The following is a 19,493-nucleotide window of genomic DNA, read 5'->3' on the forward strand; positions in this document are numbered from 1 at the left end:
CAGTCACTCTGGTAAGGAAGAGATGTCAGACTTTTTTTTTTTTTTTTTTTTTTAACACACACAGTCCGTTTTCTATACACTTATCCATAATGTCCATTTGAACGTGATTACGTTTAACCAGGGGCATTTGCCCCTGATAGTGCAGCATAGCTAACCACATCCAAAGAGGAGTCTAGGAAACCATAGCTTTAGCTACTCCCACCGCGGCAACAATTGATAGTGATGAACCTGAGGTCCGTGGGTTGATCCATGCGGCCAGGATAGAAGGGTTCTGGAGCCGAACAAAAAACTGGCGGCTCTACAGCAGGAGGATTCAACTCAATCTTTCCACATATCAGCTGAAAAAATGGTGGTACCTTGACTCTAGAGGCTTCTGTCCTGTGAGGCGTTTATCAGGTCGCTGTCTGTGCCGGTTAAGTATAACCCGAACCTACGTGTAAATTGGCTAACGCTGTATGAGGGCGAATAGTCTTGAAAGACACTGCGTGTTCCGGGCAGAATCCTCGTCCATCTTCAGAGTCTGGTTGACGGCCCTGATAAGCGAATCCCCCTTTTCTTGAACTCTGGCGAGAGAGAGCGAGAGACAGTTCACGGACGCCAAGGCACGTAATTGCTCAGGTAACGTACTTAGGATCAGTTTTCTAGACTCAGTTTCTAGAATGCTTGCGGCCCCTGCTATCAAAGGCTAGGATCTATCTGAATCAGTCCTGCGAACGCTCTGATCCACAGATGGGTCACTGAGGTATTCAATCTCTTTGGCCAGAGAAGCCATGGATTGCTACAGTGACTAAACCCGCTCAGGGGGACTAAGTACACTGGTATCGGTGGCGGCGGAGGGCTCTTGAGCGCATTTGGGGTCACGGGCTTTGTGAAAAAGAAGAATCTAGTAGTCCTATTGTTACTGAGCCCCTATGTGGTAGCTTTAATAGGGATTTCTACCCATACTGCCTTTAAGAGGGACATCCTCGACCGGTGAAGGCTGCAGGGGAATACAGCAGAGGGTAAGGGAGCAGGGCCTCCTTACCCAGAACCTGTGATCCCCGGCGTCACGTTGGAATCGCTGTCCTCAGCTCCATATATCGCCGGGTCCTGTACAGTCACAGCTTCCGGATGCCAGCTCGTGTCCAGAAGCAGCAGGAGGTGAAGATGAGCAGCCGCTTCCAGATGCCAGTTCATGTCCAGAAGCGGCAGGAGGATGAAAATGGCCGTCGGGATTTGCAAAGGCGCTTCTTGTCCTAGACGAGAAGCGCCTGAAAAGTGGGCGGAGCAGCCGAAGCGCGGCATAGTGCAGGCGGAGCCTCCAGGTTGCGGCTTACACAACGCCAAAGCCGGGGACTAAATTTTTGGTGCCGGCCGACGCCAAACGGGGAAGCATGTGGATCCGCCAACCAGACCTCGGCATAGAGCCCTCCAGCCACTTCAGACCCGAAGCCCACTTAGAGGGGCATTTACCCGGAAGCTGCCGGATGGCAGAGTACGCAGCTCTTTCCAGCAGGTCAGAAAAAAAAAAAAAAAATTCTCTGCTGCTGCAGGTTTTGGACGGTGCAGAGAGGAACCCTCGATTGTCCGCCTCCTTCAATCATCCGCTTCAACAGTGGTGATGCAGTGGGAGCTGCACGGACGCCAATAGAAGGTGGGGGACCTCTGTACATCCATAGAGTTCAAGCCCCTGGGTGGACAGGGCCAGTTGTCCAGCAATAGGCCTGGCTGCAGAAGAGGATACATGGAGGAGACACTCCATGTGCTCGTCTGTTGAAGATGTGCCCTTCAAGGGACCTGTCGCCCCTAAAAATCAGCCCAGGCATGGCATCCCACATCCACGTCGCAGGAGAGGATACGGAGAGGTGACACTCGCCGTGCTCGCCTGTTAATGGTTCGAGGAGATCGGAACCTTGAAAGGATCCGTCGCCCCATTCGTCCATGGAAAAAGTAAAAATCAAAAAGGGTAAAAAGTTAAAACTGAAAAATAAAATATAAGAACTTTTGGTCTGAATAGCAGACCCGTCCGTGTGCCTCCTATGGACACTAAGCAGGATCTGGTTAGCTGAGAGCCAGCAGGAGGGTGTATACTTAAGAGGAGCAAACTTTTTTGTATTCACTTAAGTGTCATCCTCCTAGGGGCAGCAGCATACACCACGGTCTGTGTCCCCCAATGATTGGCTCGGAGAAGAAGGAGAAAAAAGTCCAGTGCAAAGCCAATATGATCAATGACAACACTCTCTGCTCCATAACAAAACATTAATTTATCATAGTGGTTGTGTCCCATAATCTTTAACACTTTAGCTTGCTTTTTGTGTCTACACCACTTTATCTATGATGGGAAAGCGGTGGACATCATAGATCTTAAGATGAACATAAACCGCTGTGATAAAATATAGTTCAGTTACCCAAAGCTCAAGAAAACAAAACTGACTCTCCACAAAGTTTTCAGAAGCTACAGAAGAGAATTAAGACTTTCAATAGACGTAACAATTCCAGAGCCTCATGATGCTAACATGTTATCCACAACCCAATCTGTCCTTTTTATATCCAGTAAAAATTAAAATATAACAACCTTATACATCAAAACCGATTACTAATGAATAAGAACATTTACGACAAACATTTTGAACCATCTGTTTTATTCGTTTTCAAAATTACATTTCCAGGAGGAAAAAAAAAAAAAAGGAAAGAAATTAAACATTTACAAGAACTTGTTATTTGGTATCTGATGTAAATTCGGAATAGTCCATCTGACAGCATTTTATGATTTTGGCTTACGTTGACTTTAAATATAATAATCAGACGGACACTTATGAAAAGTGCTTTACCCGTACAAAAAAAAAAAAAATTAAAAGGAGGTGCTTTAATATTCCGAAACCTGGAATTTGCACGGCTGCTTAGGTGACAATCCCTTTTTCTAGTGTCCAGTTTCATAAGTGCCAATTTGACGTCCTCTGTCGATACAAAACATAGCTGTCCCCATCTAATCAATTTGGAAAGCTTAAATATAAAGCATTTGTCCCCAATTGATCTAAAAAATTACCAACTACAGCCAAATGGGACGCGAGGAAACGTGGTGAGGTCTTATCAAAACAGTCAAGAACATTCTAGGACAAAAGTCAACGTAAGCTGCTAAAGGTGGTCATGTCTGCTTCTTTCCAAGGTTACAAAAAAGAAAAACGAAAGAACAGGCTGAAAACGAGGGTCATTGGACGCTACACAAATCTGTTCGAGAAATTCGTGCTTTTAAGAAAGTTGTAAGCAGACAAGACAGAAAAAAAAAGTCAAGAGTGAATTCACACAAGTCTTCACAAACCAAGAATATCAGAAGAAAAAAAGAAAAAAAAAAAAACATTCTGGTGTAAAACAAAGCACACGACTACTCTGCCCATTTTTCGACTAGTTTCGTACATTTTAACATACCAATATGTATTTACAGCGGTTTTTTTTTTTTTCACTTTATAGCAAGTCCATTTACAATAGAAACATATTTACAAGCAGTTTCCACTGCTCTGCTACCAGAAGCGTCCATAGTGCAAGGCACGGCAAGTCTCTGGCAGTGGAGGGATCACATATAGACCGTGTTTAAAAACCAAACAGGTTATGCATTTGTTTCTTTGTTTGTTTTTTTGCACCGGTAATTTTACAGTCTAAATAGGAATAGTGTCACCTCACTGGAGGATTCTTACAGCAAAAAAAAAAAGTTGTTTCTTCAAATTTTTAAAGACCAAAAATTATGATAAAGTCGCACTGCTTTGTGCAACTTAACACCCAAACAAGCTCTTCATAGATAAGACTGGATTTGCAAAAGTTTTATATAAACAAAATGCGAAAAAATGCTTTTCATTTTGTATTGATCGCATCCGAATATCAACGGTGTTAAGTTGGGAAATATGTGTCAAGTCTATTGAAAAAACGTTCAAGTTCAGATCTTTACACCCTTGAAAAGTGAAGATATAATGGCTGTAAAAGCAGTGAAGGTGTATCTGACGTAAGCTTCACTCTGCGAGTGGATGGACAGTTGAAAGACTAAAGAGCTAGTCTCTTGAAACCTAGTAAATTAATAGGACAGTGTAAAAAAAAAAAAAGGCCTTTTTTACATATTTTCATGACAGAAAAAAAATCAAGTGGGGGTGGGATCAAGCTAAGCGGGGGTGGGACCCATCTAAGCAGGGGCGGGACAAGCAGAAACAAAAAAAAAATACAAAACTGCTTGCTGATTCCTACAGTAAACACTGGGAACTGAAGATATTAAGGTAAATATCCTCGACTTTGGTAAAACATTTTATATATTTTCACTGATTGTGTTAAAGGATTAAGATGTCATTTTTCTGCTTCAATACTAAAGAGGCTACAAGAGATTTTTATGGTCCAGTTATCAATATTAGTTTGCTAAGGTTTCATGACATATATGCAATTTATACATTTTTGGACGGGCTGTGAACAGATGACATACGCCCAGTAACTATTTTGACCACTATGGTACCATAAGACATCAGCCAGAGCGGCCAGTGTAATACACTAGAAACGTCTTATTCTTCTGTTCAACCAGTTATAAAGGTGGATCTAATAATTGATTAATTTTATGTAATTAACACATGTAAATAACAGATTTTTTTTTTTTAAAAAAAAGGTCTAATTTGTAAGTCTATTAGGGGGGGCATAAAACAGCTAAAAAGGTGTTAACTCCAAAAATCACTTTTACAAAAGGCCTCAAACAAGATCCATGCAAAGTACCTCCAAATTACGGCTACGTATGGTATATGAAAACAAGCGCTGTGCAGTAGCTGTAGCCATATATAGAGGTCAAAAGCCAAATTTTTTTTCTCGCTTTATTAAAAGTTTAATTTACAAAAAAAAAAAAAGTGAATTATTACAAGTCTACTAAAAGTAATTAACTGGTTACGGACTTTGTTTCATGGATTTGGATGCTTCATACCATGACAATATTATGTGGACATATGCCAAGAGCATTCACAACTTTGCACAGAAAAGAAAAGGAAAAAAAAAAAAATGTATATATACGTCCATAGATTTGATGAAGTTTACATAGTTTCTGCGGGGCTGGTTGTCTTTGCATTTTCCTGTAGCTGTTAGGAATCGGTCCTTTAGTATTCTTTAATGACCAGTTTGCAACCAATCAGAACTCAGGATCTGGAAGCATTAGGTCCATGTGAGGCCATTAAAGAAGGGAGGGTCTCAGCCCATCAGGACGTTGGTTTGGCAACAGGTATCTAAGTGTGGTTTTTATCCACTTTCCTCAAACAATTCTAGAACTGGAAAACAAGAAAATGCCATATTGCAATATGTATTGATGAAAAGGTATGAAAAACAGAATCACCTACAATAGAAGACACTAGTACTATTACATAAGTAGTTGAACGATAAAGGCGGCTGGATTCTGCACAGCACATGCTAGAAGCACGCACTTTATTTTGAGGTTTTTAGCATTATTGGCATCTGACAGATCACGTTTTTCTGCTACCAGATGATACATAGCATACAAAGAGAAAATGAGAGGAAGCTATGGAGACCACTTTTTACTGGTCGAATTTTGAACGTTTCGAAGATGGTTGCAGTGACACAAAAACAACGCTGGGCCAATGAAAGTCAAAACTGAAGTTTTTGCATTATTATTACACCCGTGGATCTTCACAAAAACTTAGTCCCACTCAAACTAATCAGATTCTGTCCAAATGCTTAAGATAAGTCAGATAAACCTCAGTACAGGACGGAAAAGGAATAAGCGGACAACTATAAACCTGGAGGATGTAAGGACAAAGTGCTTATACTCTGTGTATACACACAGTAATGTCTTACCTGAGAGGGGACTGTGTTCGTGAAGACATCATCCTTGCTTTCTTCTGTATTTTTATCAACTGGGACCCATTCTCCATATACTTTATCAGACTCCTTTTTCCGGTGCTGAGACCCAGAGGACACTGGGAATTCCTTAGTCAAAGTTACCTGGGTTTTGGGAGCTGGTTTCAAGCTGGGATTCTAGATTAAAAAACAAAGAAAAACAATAATACAGCAGATAAATTAAGAGTAAACTATAAAATGAACATGGATTGGGTATCCCCTTGACAAAGTGCAAAAAAACCTTATCTAGATGCATCAAAACAATTGTGCTGCACGGAGGTATACAAGATACGGTAATTAAAACTAATTACTTCTGATCTTTGGAGGCATTATATACAGTGCCTTGCAAAAGTATTCGGCCCCCTGGAACTTTTCAACCTTTTCCCACATATCATGCTTCAAACAAAGATACCAAATGTCAATTTTTGGTGAAGAATCAACAAGTTGAACACAATTGTGAAGTTGAACAAAATTTATTGGTTATTTTAAATTTTTGTGGAAATTCAAAAACTGAAAAGTGGGGCGTGCAATATTATTCGGCCCCTTTACTTTCAGTGCAGCACACTCACTCCACAAGTTCATTGTGGATCTCTCAATGATCCAGTGTTGTCCTAAATGCCTAATGATGATAAATGTAATCCACCTGTGTGCAATCCAGTCTCCGTATAAATGCACCTGCTCTGTGATAGTCTCAGGGTTCTGTTTGAAGCACAGGGAGCATCATGAAGACCAAGGAACACAACAGGCAGGTCTGTGATACTGTTGTGGAGAAGTTTAAAGCCGGATTTGGATACAAAATTATTTCCAAAACTTTAAACATCCAAAGGAGCACTGTGCAAGCAATCATATTGAAATGGAAGGAGTATCATACCACTGCACATCTACCAAGACCCGGCCGTCCCTCTAAACTTTCATCTCAAACAAGGAGAAGACCAATCAGAGATGCAGCCAAGAGGCCCATGATCACTCTGGATGAACTGCAGAGATCTACAGCTGAGGTGGGACAGTCTGTCCATAGGACAACAATCAGTTATACACAGCACAAATCTGGCCTTTATGGAACAGCAGCAAGAAGAAAGCCATTTCTCAAAGATATCCATAAAAAGTGTTATTTAAAGTTTACAACAAGCCACCTGGGAGACACACCAAACATGTGGAAGAAGGTGCTCTGGTCAGATTAAACCAAAATTGAACTTTTTGGCAACAATGCCAAACAATAGGTTTGGCGTAAAGGCAACACAGCTCATCACCCTGAACACACCATCCCTACTGTCAAACATGGTGGTGGCAGCATCATGGTTTGGGCCTGCTTTTCTTCAGCAGGGACAGGGAAGTGAACACACCATCCCTACTGTCAAACATGGTGGTGGCAGCATCATGGTTTGGGCCTGCTTTTCTTCAGCAGGGACAGGGAAGATGGTTTCAATTGATGGGAAGATGGATGGAGCCAAATACAGGACCATTCTTGGAGAATACCTGCTGGAGTCTGCAAAAGACCTGAGACTGGGACGGAGATTTGTCTTCCAAGACAATAATCCCAAACAAAGCATAATCTACAATGGAATGGTCCACAAATAAACGTATACAGGTGTTAGAATGGCCAAGTCTGAGACATACCTCAAGCGACTTGCAGCTGTAATCGCAGCAAAATGTGGCGAAACAAAGTATTAAGTTAAAGGAGCCGAATAATATTGCACGTACCACTTTTCAGTTTCTGAATTTCCACAAAAATTTAAAATAACCAATAAATTTCGTTCAACTTCACAATTGTGTTCCACTTGTTGTTGATTCTTCACCAAAAATTTACATTTGGTATCTTTATGTTTGAAGCATGATATGTGGGAAAAGGTTGAAAAGTTCCAGAGGGCGGAATACTTTCACAAGGCACTGTAATATGTATTTAGGTACTCTTATGTACTAAGAGTTATGGAAAACTGCATTAAAGCAACCCCGTCAGCAGGAATTTGTAAGTAAACTACAGACATTGTAGGTGGGAGTCTTATCTTCCTGCTCTAAACCAGAGAAACCAAGGAAAGATCTGCCCACAAGCAGCCCCAAAGCACAGTCTGTCTCTGACGAGGAACATGTTTGTGTTTCGGGGCGGCCTGTGGGCAGGTCTTTCCTTTGCTTCTCTGGCTTAGAGCAGGAAGAAATGACTGCCTACAGTCTTGCCACTTCTATCACTGATTACACAAGAAACACAAGACATTTCTTCACCGTAGTTACTTTTATCAGTACAACAGCGGCAACCTGACAATGCCTGTAGTTAACTTAGCAAAATACTGCTGACAGGTTCACTTTAAGTAATCCTGTCTTGCAACTAAAAAATTCCAGTGAATGTAATGCTGCTGAAAATCTCCAGCCTCATCAAAACCAAGGTGCTGCACAGACCTGAACAAGATAATTGAAACAAATGGTTTCTGATCTTTGGAGACACATGTAGGTAATTTTTTCTGTTACTTAGAATCTTGGAAATAGGTATTTTTGTGTACTCAACGTAAAATCCTTTTCTCCGAGCCAATCATTGGGGGACACAGGACCATGGGGGTTATGCTGCTGCCACTAGAAGGACATTAAGTAACACAGAAAGAATAGCTCCTCCCCTGCAGTATACACCCTCCTGCTGGCTCCAAGTGAATCAGTTCAGTAACAAAGCAGTAGGAGCTTAACATTTAACCAGGATGAACTATGTCAAAACCAAGGCAACACAGAAAACCAAAGCCGTTAGGCTAACAGGGTGGGTGCTGTGTCCCCCAATAATTGGCTCGGAGAAAAGGATTTTACAGTGAGTACACAAAAATCCCTATTTCTCCTACGCCTCATTGGGGACACAGGACCATGGGACGTCCTAAAGCAGTCCCTGGGTGGGGAAGAATCAACTGTAATTGCTCCTTGTACCCACAGGTTAGATGCGGCACAGCCGCCTGCAAAATTTGTCTGCCGACGGTCGCATCTGCCGAGACCCGAGAATGAATATGGCAATGTTTTGTAAATGTATGCAGACTGGACCAGGTCGCAACTCTGTAAACTTGTGCTGCAGAAGTTTGGTGCCGGATGGCCCAAGACGCACCCCTTGAGTGGAATGAGCCTTAAAGGGAAACTGTCACCTGAATTTGGTGGGACCAGTTTTGGGTCATATGGGCGGGGTTTTCGGGTGTTTGATTCACCCTTTCCTTACCCGCTGGCTGCATGCTGGCCGCAATATTGGATTGAAGTTCATTCTGTGTCCTCCGGAGTACACGCCAGCGCAAGGCAATCTTGCCTTGCGCAGGCGTGTACTCCGGAGAACAGAGAATGAACTTCAATCCAATATTGCGGCCAGCATGCAGCCAGCGGGTAAGGAAAGGGTGAATCAAACACCTGAAAACCCCGCCCATATGACCCAAAACTGGTCCCGCCAAATTCAGGTGACAGGTTCCCTTTAATCTCTGCTGGGACAGAATGACCTCTGACTCGGTAGGACTCCTGAATAGCTTAACTCAGCCTCGCACTCACTCTCTGCGCTTCAGTATGAGAGTCCTCGGCAGGATGGTAGCAGCCTTGGAGGCGTTTCCATTTGCCCAATTACACCACCGTCCCTTACAGCATGCCCTCCTGGCTGTTTGGGACAGGAACATGTTCTCCCTCGACCGTCTTCCTTCCCGAGCGAGTCAGACAGTCTCTCAGGTGGTGGACATTGAAATCCTCCCTGAATCAAGGGAAGTCTTTTCTTCCAGTACATTGGTTGATGTGACAACAGATGCCAGTCTTCTAGGCTGGGGAGCGGTGTTCCTACATCACACTGCTCAGGGCCGCTGGTCACTTCAGGAATCACGCCTTCCGATGAACATCTTAGAAATTAGGGCAATCAGGTTAGCTCTTCTCCAATCCCATCCCTTCCTGGTGGGTCGTCCCATCAGGTTTCAGTCCGACAATGCCACTGCAGTGGCATACATCAAACAACAAGAGGGAACCCGCAGCATGGCAGCCTTGAACGAGGTAGGCTACTTTCTCCTTTGGGCCGAGGAAAACAGCTCAATGATTTCTGCGGTTCACATCCAGGAGTGGACAATTGGGAGGCAGATTCCCTCAGTCGTCAAGGCTTCGACTCCAGGGAGTGATCTCTCCATGCGGAGATCTTCCACCAGATTCGTTGTTGTTCGGGCTCCCCGGACGTGGATCTTATGGCCTCATGGCTAAATGCCAAGGTTCCCGACTTCATAGCTCTATCCCACGGTCCAGCAGCAATCGGGGCAGATGCACTCGTACTCCCGTGGTATCATTTTCGGCTTCCGTACATATTTTCCCCGCTCCCCTTTCTGCCGAGAGTCATCAAGAAGATTAGAGCGGAGGGAGTACCGGTAGTCCTCATTGCGCCAGATTGGCCGAGCCGGGCGTGGTACGCGGAACTAGTTCAACTAGTCGCCGCTGTTCCCTGACGATTACCGAATCGCACAGACCTCTTTTCACAGGGCCCCATTTACCACCAGAACTCAGAGGCCCTGTGTTTGACGGCATGGCCGTTGAGTCCTGGGTTCTAACCCAGGCAGGTTTCTCCAGTAATCTCAACCATGATCAGCGCTAGAAAGCCTACGTCTATGCGCATTTATCATCGCACTTGGAAAACTATTTTCCTGGTGCAATGACCGGGGACGTTCCCATCGCACTTGGCAAACCTCCTTTTCCTGGTGCAACGACCGGGGACGTTCTCCTCTTGAATTTTACATTCCTTCCATCCTCAAATTTTTACAAACGGGTTTGGACTTAGGTCTCGCCCTTAGTTCTCTCAAGGGGCAGATTTCAGCCCTGTCCGTTCTGTTCTAACGCAGGATTGCCAACAGATTACAAGTGAAGACGTTCATTCAGGGAGGCTCCCATAGGGTGACGCTCTATAAGATGCCGTTGGAACCATGGGACCTTAATCTGGTCCTCGGAGTCTTGCAAGAAGCTCCTTTCGAACCTCTACAGGAGGTTTCCCTGTCTTTTCTTTCAAGGAAGGTTGCCTTCCTGGATGCGGTCACATCCATTAGACGAGTCTCAGAGCTGGCGGCTCTGTCTTGTCAAGTTCCGTTCCTGAATTTGCATCAGGATAGGGTGGTTTTGAGAACATCCCCGTCCTTTCTGCCGAAAGTTGTCTCATCCTTTCATCTCAATCAGGAGATTGTCTTACCGTCTATCTGTCCGGCACCAGTACATCGCATCGAGAAGGCCCTCCACACACTGGATTTAGTGAGAGCTCTCAAGAGATAAGTCTCGCGGACGGCGTCTTACCGCAGGTCAGATGCCCTGTTTGTGCTCTCGGAGGGGCCAAGGAAGGGGTTTCCCGCTTCCAAGGCCACAATAGCAAAATAGTTCCAAGCTTCGCGCTGTAAGGCTGAGATCTTTTCCGGGGGAAGAAGCACCAACCCCTCGGACGAGTCCAGTATCATTCCTAGAAAGGAAATTCGCTGAGCCGGTACTGGGGAAGATTTTTTTAAGTTTATCTTCCAACCCAGGCGAGAAAAAGAATCTATTGTAATGTTCACAGCCTCCTTGCAGGTGCGGAAAGAGGGGCCTTTGATGAGTATATAGTCTAGATACGGTAGCACCACCACTCCTCGGTGTGGAGTATGGCCACGGCAGCAGCTATGACCTTTGTGAATACTGTGGGGGCGAAGGACAGGCCGAAGGGCAGAGCAACGAATTGGAAGTGTTGTGCCTGAACTGCGAAGCGAAGAAACCTTTAGTGAGAAGGAAAAATAGGAATGTGGAGGTACGCGTCCTGGATGTCTATAGGCACCAGGAACTCGCCTTTTCCCATGGAGGCGATGACAGAACGAAGTGATTCCATCGGGAACCGTCGTACCCTGACGAACGTGAACAGCAGTTTTAGGTCCAGTGTGGGCCGTACTGTTCCGTCCTTCTTTGGAACCATGAAGAGGTTTGAATAAAAACCTTGAAACCGTTTGAGGGACCGGAATAATAACTCCGTCTTTTCTCAGAGAGCTTATAGCTTGGAAGAAGTCTGATGCTTTTGCCCTGGGAGGACGAGATAAGAAGTCTATCTTGTATCCGGAGAACACCAAGTCGCGGACCCACTCGTCGTGAACGACAGAGAGCCACGCGGCACTGAAGGAAAGCAGGCGGCCTCCTACTTTGAGGGTGTCCCCCAGATACCACAGGGAGTCATTGTGTGGAAGATCTGCCCGTTGTGGAGCCTCTGGATCCCGACTGCCTAGGCCTGCCTCTCCATCAAGAGGAAGGTTCATAAGAGGCCTGGGAACCTCTGTCTGCACGGTGTGCCGAGTCCGGAACCGGGAGATGTGAAAGTAGAGGACCAGTTTAAGTTGTAACGAAAAAAATAAATAAATAAATAAAAATCGGGACCAAGCCTGTGGTTGTGGAAGAAATCTCTTCCCTCCAGTAGCGTCGGAAATCAAGTGGTCGAGCTTTTTGCCAAAAAAGGCGACCGCTCTGGTATGGTAGAGAAGTCAGTGACTTTTTGGAAGCAGAATCCGCACGCCAGTCCCTGAGCCATAAGGACCTCCAAATGGTGATGGCGTATGCTGCTTCTTAAGAAGCGCAGTTAGCGGCATCCAGGGACGCGGTCACTACAAAATCTCCAACTCTGGCTGAGTAGCGAGATCTGCTATCTCGGGGAGAACACTGGTATCCAGCACCGCTGAAGCCAAGACCTCAGCCCAGTGGGTCATAGCCTTAGCAACCCACGTATGAGCAGCAAAAGTTGGGAAGAGTGAGGCTGCTGAGGCTTCAAAGGCTGAACGCCCCATATTGTCGATCTGACGATCGGTTGGGTTTTTAATAGAGGTGCCCTCCGAGGAGGATAAAACAGATTTAGTAGCCAGGCGCGATCGGGGGAGACTGCGACCAATCTATTCTTGGATCCTGGGCAAAGGAATATTTTGACTCCATGGGCTTCTGCCCTGTGAATCGTTTATCTGGACGGATCTTGTGAGACTCAACGATTTCCTTAAATTTGGAATGAGTGGCGAACACTCTACGAGCTCGCTTGGTCCTCAAAGGACACGGCATGATCCGTTTTAGATAAAGGTTCCTCCTCAAGCTTCAAAGCCTTATTCACTGACTCAGTCGAGAGTCTCCTGATCGTGATGGAAATCCTGATCTAGGGACGTATCAGAATCGTCCTCTGAAACAGGTTCTCTACTAGCCCCAATGGAAGGGGAGCGAGAAATGGAGCTCTCAGAACCCGAATCTCGGTGATGGTCTGAGGATATGGCATGAGTCCTGTTCCTGGAAGAGCGAGAGCTCCTTGGCAAGGTACGACCCCTAGTGTATAAGGGGCTCTGATCATCGGAAGCGTTGCCTGAAATAGTGCCCTGGTTAGAGGAAGGGTCTCGGAACGATTCTAACGCTTTTGCCAGGGATGCCATAGACCGGGTAAGGGAGGTAGCCCACTCAGGGGGACTAGCCTCACTGGGTTCAGTATCAGCAACAGGTGGTTCCTGAGCAGTCACCGGTTCACAAGGTGTGCATAATGCAGTATTGTGACCCGGGGTAATGACACCTTAAGAGCGGTACATGCCGCAAAGAACATAGTGTGGGTTTTCCCAGACTTTTTGTGAGGCTTTGATTGAGGCATAGCATAGCCTTGAGGAGAGCGCTTACTAACAGGGGAAGGGTTAAGCCATGTTTCTGCAGCTTACCCAGGTCCTGTGTCTTGAGTCCCCAGGGGAGGTCCGCGGTGTATGCACAGAGAATGCTAGTCCTGAAGGCTGTGATTCAAAAGTCTGGAGCAGGGCTGCATCAGCCCTGTGGGTGTACCAAGATGGCCGCCGAGATCAGGAAGTAAGAGTGCTTCTCAGGGAACGAGAAGCGCCAGAAAGAGTGGGCGGCGGTAACTGCCGGTGGGCGTGGCCAAAACTCCAGCCTGTATGAAGAGGAAAAGCCGGGGGTCTAAATTTTAAACCTGCGGTTGCGGCCAGCTGCGCCGTGACCGCTATTAGCGCCATTATTAAGCCACACCTTTATTGAATTTCCGCACTGCAGACCACCCACGAACCCGGGGCTTTAAGGTGCGGACCTTCCATAACCCAGGGTCCAGGACCCCCCAGTGCCTCGGCCCCCGCAGTGTACTCACGATAGATGCGGTGGGCCGGTGCTCAATCCACCGTCGCCATAGTCAGGGAGGGGGTGGAGAGCTTCTGCCGCCTTGCGTCATCTGCTATATTAGTGGTGATGCAGAGGGGGGCTGCACGGACGCAATACATATTTATGTCCGGCTATGCACCTGGCTCCAGGAGAGGTAGATGGAGGGCTACTCCATGTGGTCGCCTGCTATGGAGGGAGGAGATCGGAACGCAAAGGAACCATCGCCCATAAGGTGAGCTCAGGGCTGGCATCCAACGGTGCAGGAAAGGATACGGGAGGAACGCTCCACGTACTTGCCTGTTGATGATTCTGGGGAGATCGGAACCTACAAAGGAACCGTCGCCCCCATTCGCTCCATTAAGGAAAAAATAGAATAAAAAGTAAAAAACTAAAATAAAAACGGTGGGGTCTGAAAGCAGACCCAAGTGCCTGCTACAGACACTAAGCAAGAACTGGTTCACTTGGAGCCAGCAGGAGGGTGTATACTGCAGGGGAGGAGCTATTCTTTATGTGTTAACTAAGGCTACTTTCACACTGATCCGTCGTACGGGCCCGTCGCAAAGCGTCAGGCCGACGTACCGACGTACGCTGTAAAAATAACTGCAAGACGTGGGCAGCGGATGCAGTTTTACAACGCATCCGCTGCCCATTCTGCAGTCCGGGGAGGAGGGGGCGGAGTTTCGGCCGCACATGCGCGGTCGAAAATTGCAGACACGATGCACAAAAAAAGTTACATGGAACTTTTTTTGTGCCGACAGTCCGCCAAAACACGACGCATCCATCGCTAATGCAAGTCTATGGAGAAAAACGCATCCTGGGGGTAAATTTGCAGGATGCGTTTTTTCTCCAAAACGACGCATTGCGACGTACGTCACACGACGCTAGTGTGAAAGTAGCCTTAGTGTCCTCCTAGTGGCAGCAGCATAACACCCATGGTCCTGTGTCCCCCAATAAGGCGTAGCAAAAAAAACCCTTTACTTACTAAAGGTCCGGCAACTAAATATTGTGTAATACAGATGGGTTTGGAAAAGTTTGCTTCTGGGACTCTCGAAGCAGATAAAACTTTCAGCTTCTCACATGATACAAACCTGTGACCACTGTAATTTCAGATTAGATCTCATTACAATATAGACCAGAGAGATCGGTCATCTTAGAGACATACTCAAACCGGGAGGATTAAAAATTAAAGGTTACATATTGTGTTACGCTGGTGCACAGGTAGGCGAAAACAGAAGGTCAAGTTGTGGTTATGGTAAAGAAGGTTATTATTAGTGTTCAAGGCTTTTAGTTTTACTGAATAACTGGACATTATTCTACATTAAACATTCAGACAAAAATCTACAACAATGCACAGACAACTGTTAAAGCAATTTTAATTATAAAATGGTACAAAAACATAGAAAAGTCTGATTATTTTACTTAACCATTTTTTCTACTTGAAAGGAAGCAGATCAAATACTGAAACCAATGGGGCAGATTTATCAATACTGTCTAATTCTTAGACCAAGCAAACCTAAGACCCAATACTCTTAAAATGCGTCAGATTTACCATAGTAGTTTTTGTGGCATTAAAAGCCTGGCTAGTTTAAGTTTATATCACCTATTAAGCTGGCTTACTATATGTGCCACACTTCACAGTTTTATTTTGTGCACATGGTTGCACACTAGGCCATGACTAGTCATGAGCGAATATACTCGTTACTCGAGATTTCTCGAGCACGCTCGGGTGTCCTCAGAGTATTTTTTAGTGCTCGGAGATTTAGTTTTCCTCACCTCAGCTGAACGATTTACATCTGTTAGCCAGCATAAGTACATGTGGGGATTCCCTAGCAACCAGGAAACCCCCACATGTACTTATGCTGGCTAACAGATGAAAATCGTTCAGCTGTGGCGAAGAAAACAATCTCCGAACACTAAAAAAATACTCGGAGGACGCCCGAGCATGCTTGAGAAATCTCGAGCAACGAGTATATTCGCTGATCACTAGCCATGATCCTTTCCTGCCAAGCCACACCCCATTGTCAGATAAGACATTAAAAGTGTCCAAAATCCTTTCTATTTAGCTTGATAAATCTCCCCCAATGTTAAGATTCATACTTTGGATCCCTCTTTCAAACCACTGTCAACACTTATCAATTCAGGCAAAATTACAGAAAACCAAAATCAATCATTTTGGATCTTGGGGAAAAAAAAGAAAATGCCTTTAAAGTCACGACACTTCATTAACGCATTACTTAATAGATAGAAATGATATAATTGACAAGTACTTACCAGTAAACTGAAGGAAATAGGTTTATGTTCACTGACTTTAAACGGGTGATTATAAAAAGGTCGGTCTTCTTCCTCTTCATCAGAATCGTGAGGTTTATTTACAATCACGTCATCTTCTTTACTCTGAGCAATTTGTTTGCATTTCTATAAAAAAATAAAAATAAGGATTAACTATATGAAAAAAAAAAAAAAGTTCACAATTAGGCTCGGATACATGGCGACTTTGGAAACAAGTCACAGCATCACGGCACAGTACAAGAGATGGAGGTTACGTTGCGACCTCAAGGGAAGTGCGACCATGCCAATCATATCAGGTTGAATATTTTGTGACTTGCCTGTCGATGTAGCAGTGACATTAATGAAACCCCACTCGCTTTTATTGTGCTGTGTTGTAACAACTACACACCTAGCAATCTTTGGCCACTTGACCTGCGTCACGGCCAAAGTCGTAGTGTAGCCCCAGCTTTAAGGTCATGATTTGTTGGAGATTCTCCACCAAGCACACTCGAACCATCGCCATAGATTTACAAGGAGTCCGTGGAAAATATACAAAGCCGACCATCAGACTTTTGCTGCAGATTTCCAATTTAATTTGCCAATAATCGGCATGGTTACTTGACACTGTTTTTTAGCAGAATCCGCATCACGTCACTTACCGTATATACTCGAGTATAAGCCGAGATTCTCAGCCCAAATTTTTGGGCTGAAAGTGCCCCTCTCGGCTTATACTCGAGTCATGGTCTGCGGCAGGGTCGGCGGGTGAGGGGGAGAGGGCGCTGAGGCATACTTACCCGCTTCCGGGGCTCCTGGCGCTGTCCCACGGTCTCCGGGTGCCGCAGCTCTTCCCCTGTTCAGCGGTCACGTGGGACCGCTCATTAGAGAAATGAATATGGACTCCACTCCCATAGGGGTGGAGCCGCATATTCATTCCTCTAATGACGGTAACGGTGACCGCTGATAGAGGAAGAGGCTGCGGCACCGAAGACCAGCTGTCCGGGAGAATGAGCAGGACGCCGGGAGCAGGTATTACATATTCACCTGTCCGCTTTTCACACGCCGGGCGCCGCTCCGTCTTCCCGGTGTGTCTCCGCACTGACTGTGCAGGTCAGAGGGCGTGATGACGCATATAGTGTGCGCGCCGCCCTCTGCCTGATCAGTCAGTGCAGAGAGACGCCGGGACGGGACGCTGAGGAGCTGCAAGCAAGAGAGGTGAGTATGTCGTTTTTTTTTTTATTGCAGCAGCAATGGCACAGCTTTATATGGTACATCTATGGGGCAATATTGAACGGTGCAGAGCACTATATGGCACAGCTATGGGGCAATAATGAACGGTGCAGAGAACTATATGGCACAGCTATGGGGCAATAATGAATGGTGCAGAGCACTATATGGCACAGCTTTCTATGGTACAGCTGTAGGGCAATAATGAACGGTGCAGAGCACTATATGGCACAGCTTTCTATGGTACAGCTATGGGGCAATAATGAACGGTGCAGAGCACTATATGGCACAGCTATGGGGCAATAATGAACGGTGCAGAGCACTATATGGCACAGCTATGGGGCAATAATGAACGGTGCAGAGCACTATATGGCACAGCTATGGGGCAATAATGAACTGTGCAGAGCACTATATGTCACAGCTATGGGGCAATAATGAATGGTGCAGAGCACTATATGGCACAGCTTTCTATGGTACAGCTATGGGGCAATAATGAACGGTGCAGAGCACTATATGGCACAGCTTTCTATGGTACAGCTATGGGGCAATAATGAACGGTGCAGAGCACTATATGGCACAGCTATGGGGCAATAATGAACGGTGCAGAGCACTATATGGCACAGCTTTCTATGGTACAGCTATGGGGCAATAATGAACGGTGCAGAGCACTATATGGCACAGATTTCTATGGCACATCTATGGGGCAATAATGAACGGTACAGAGCACTATATGGCACAGCCATGGGGCAATAATGAACGGTGCAGAGCACTATATGGCACAGCCATGGGGCAATAATGAACGGTGCAGAGCACTATATGGCACAGCTATGGGGCAATAATGAACAGTGCAGAGCACTATATGGCACAGCTATGGGGCAATAATGAACAGTGCAGAGCACTATATGGCACAGCTATGGGGCAATAATGAACGGTGCAGAGCACTATATGGCACAGCTATGGGGCAATAATGAACGGTGCAGAGCACTATATGGCACAGCTATGGGGCAATAACGAACGGTGCAGAGCACTATATGGCACAGCTATGGGGCAATAATGAACGGTGCAGAGCACTATATGGCACAGCTATGGGGCAATAATGAACGGTGCAGAGCACTATATGGCACAGCTTTCTAGGGTACAGCTATGGGGCAATAATGAACGGTGCAGAGCACTATATGGCACAGCTTTCTATGCTACAGCTATGGGGCAATAATGAACGGTGCAGAGCACTATATGGAACAGCTTTCTATGGTACAGCTATGGGGCAATAATGAACGGTGCAGAGCACTATATGGCACAGCTATGGGGCCATAATGAACGGTATGGAGCATCTATTTTTATTTTTCAAATTCACCTGTAGCTGCTGCATTTTCCACCCTAGGCTTATACTCGAGTCAATAAGTTTTCCCAGTTTTTTGTGGCAAAATTAGGGGGGTCGGCTTATACTCGGGTCGGCTTATACTCGAGTATATACGGTATTTGTTTTCTCATAACTTTACCCCATAACACACAGATCCCAATTAAATTTAACATGAATACACAAGGTTTTCAGGGCTGATTAATGAAATCATTAAGACCGATACCCAGTGTTAACATTCCCTCAAAATTTCCATTGCACCATTCTCACATATTGGAAAAAAAAAATCTCAAATATTCACCTTTTACAACAAAAGAAAGTGGCAGACGCACAAGGCATCATAATAGTTGTAATCGCAAACTTATGTAATAACAAGCAAAATGCCAAAATATTGGCTAAGATTTGGTCATATCTAATGACTCATGTTTTCAACACTATATCTAAAAGGTTTTTTTTTTCTTTCTTTTTTAGAAACTGGCTTCTACTAACCTCTGTAAGTTCCTGTATGGTTACACCATACGTCCGATGGGTAGTATTTTCATCCACGCCTGCAGTTGATGTTATAACAGGCTTCAAGCTTGGCGGTAAAGGAACACCTGCCTTAACACACATGGCCGCTGCATTAGCTTTTGCTATTTCCAGAAGTTGAGCTTTGTCTGAAAAGGTAAATCGGTATTGTGAAACCACTCATCTTTTGCAAAGATAAAACATA

General features: G+C 45.3%; 1 protein-coding gene across 4 annotated transcripts in view; it reads right to left on the reverse strand.

Moving 5' to 3' along the window:
• SON (SON DNA and RNA binding protein) overlaps positions 1 to 19,493 on the reverse strand; it is a 126,933-nt gene that overhangs the window by 52,187 nt on the left and 55,253 nt on the right. For 3 of the 4 annotated variants that reach the window (XR_013223674.1, XM_077293924.1, XM_077293922.1), the window contains 3 exons: positions 19,271 to 19,437; positions 16,204 to 16,347; positions 5,803 to 5,982 (listed from right to left, as the gene is read on the reverse strand). Coding sequence is in view for 3 of the 4 variants with exons in the window: in XM_077293924.1 (XP_077150039.1) it covers positions 5,803 to 5,982; positions 16,204 to 16,347; positions 19,271 to 19,437 (491 nt within the window). In the remaining variant the exon portion in view is untranslated. Of the gene's footprint in view, positions 1 to 2,600; positions 5,259 to 5,802; positions 5,983 to 16,203; positions 16,348 to 19,270; positions 19,438 to 19,493 lie in introns of those variants that run through there. The other variant, XM_077293925.1, reaches the window with a different exon arrangement.

Source organism: Ranitomeya variabilis, chromosome 3 (assembly GCF_051348905.1).
Source record: "Ranitomeya variabilis isolate aRanVar5 chromosome 3, aRanVar5.hap1, whole genome shotgun sequence".
NCBI lineage: Eukaryota > Metazoa > Chordata > Amphibia > Anura > Dendrobatidae > Ranitomeya > Ranitomeya variabilis.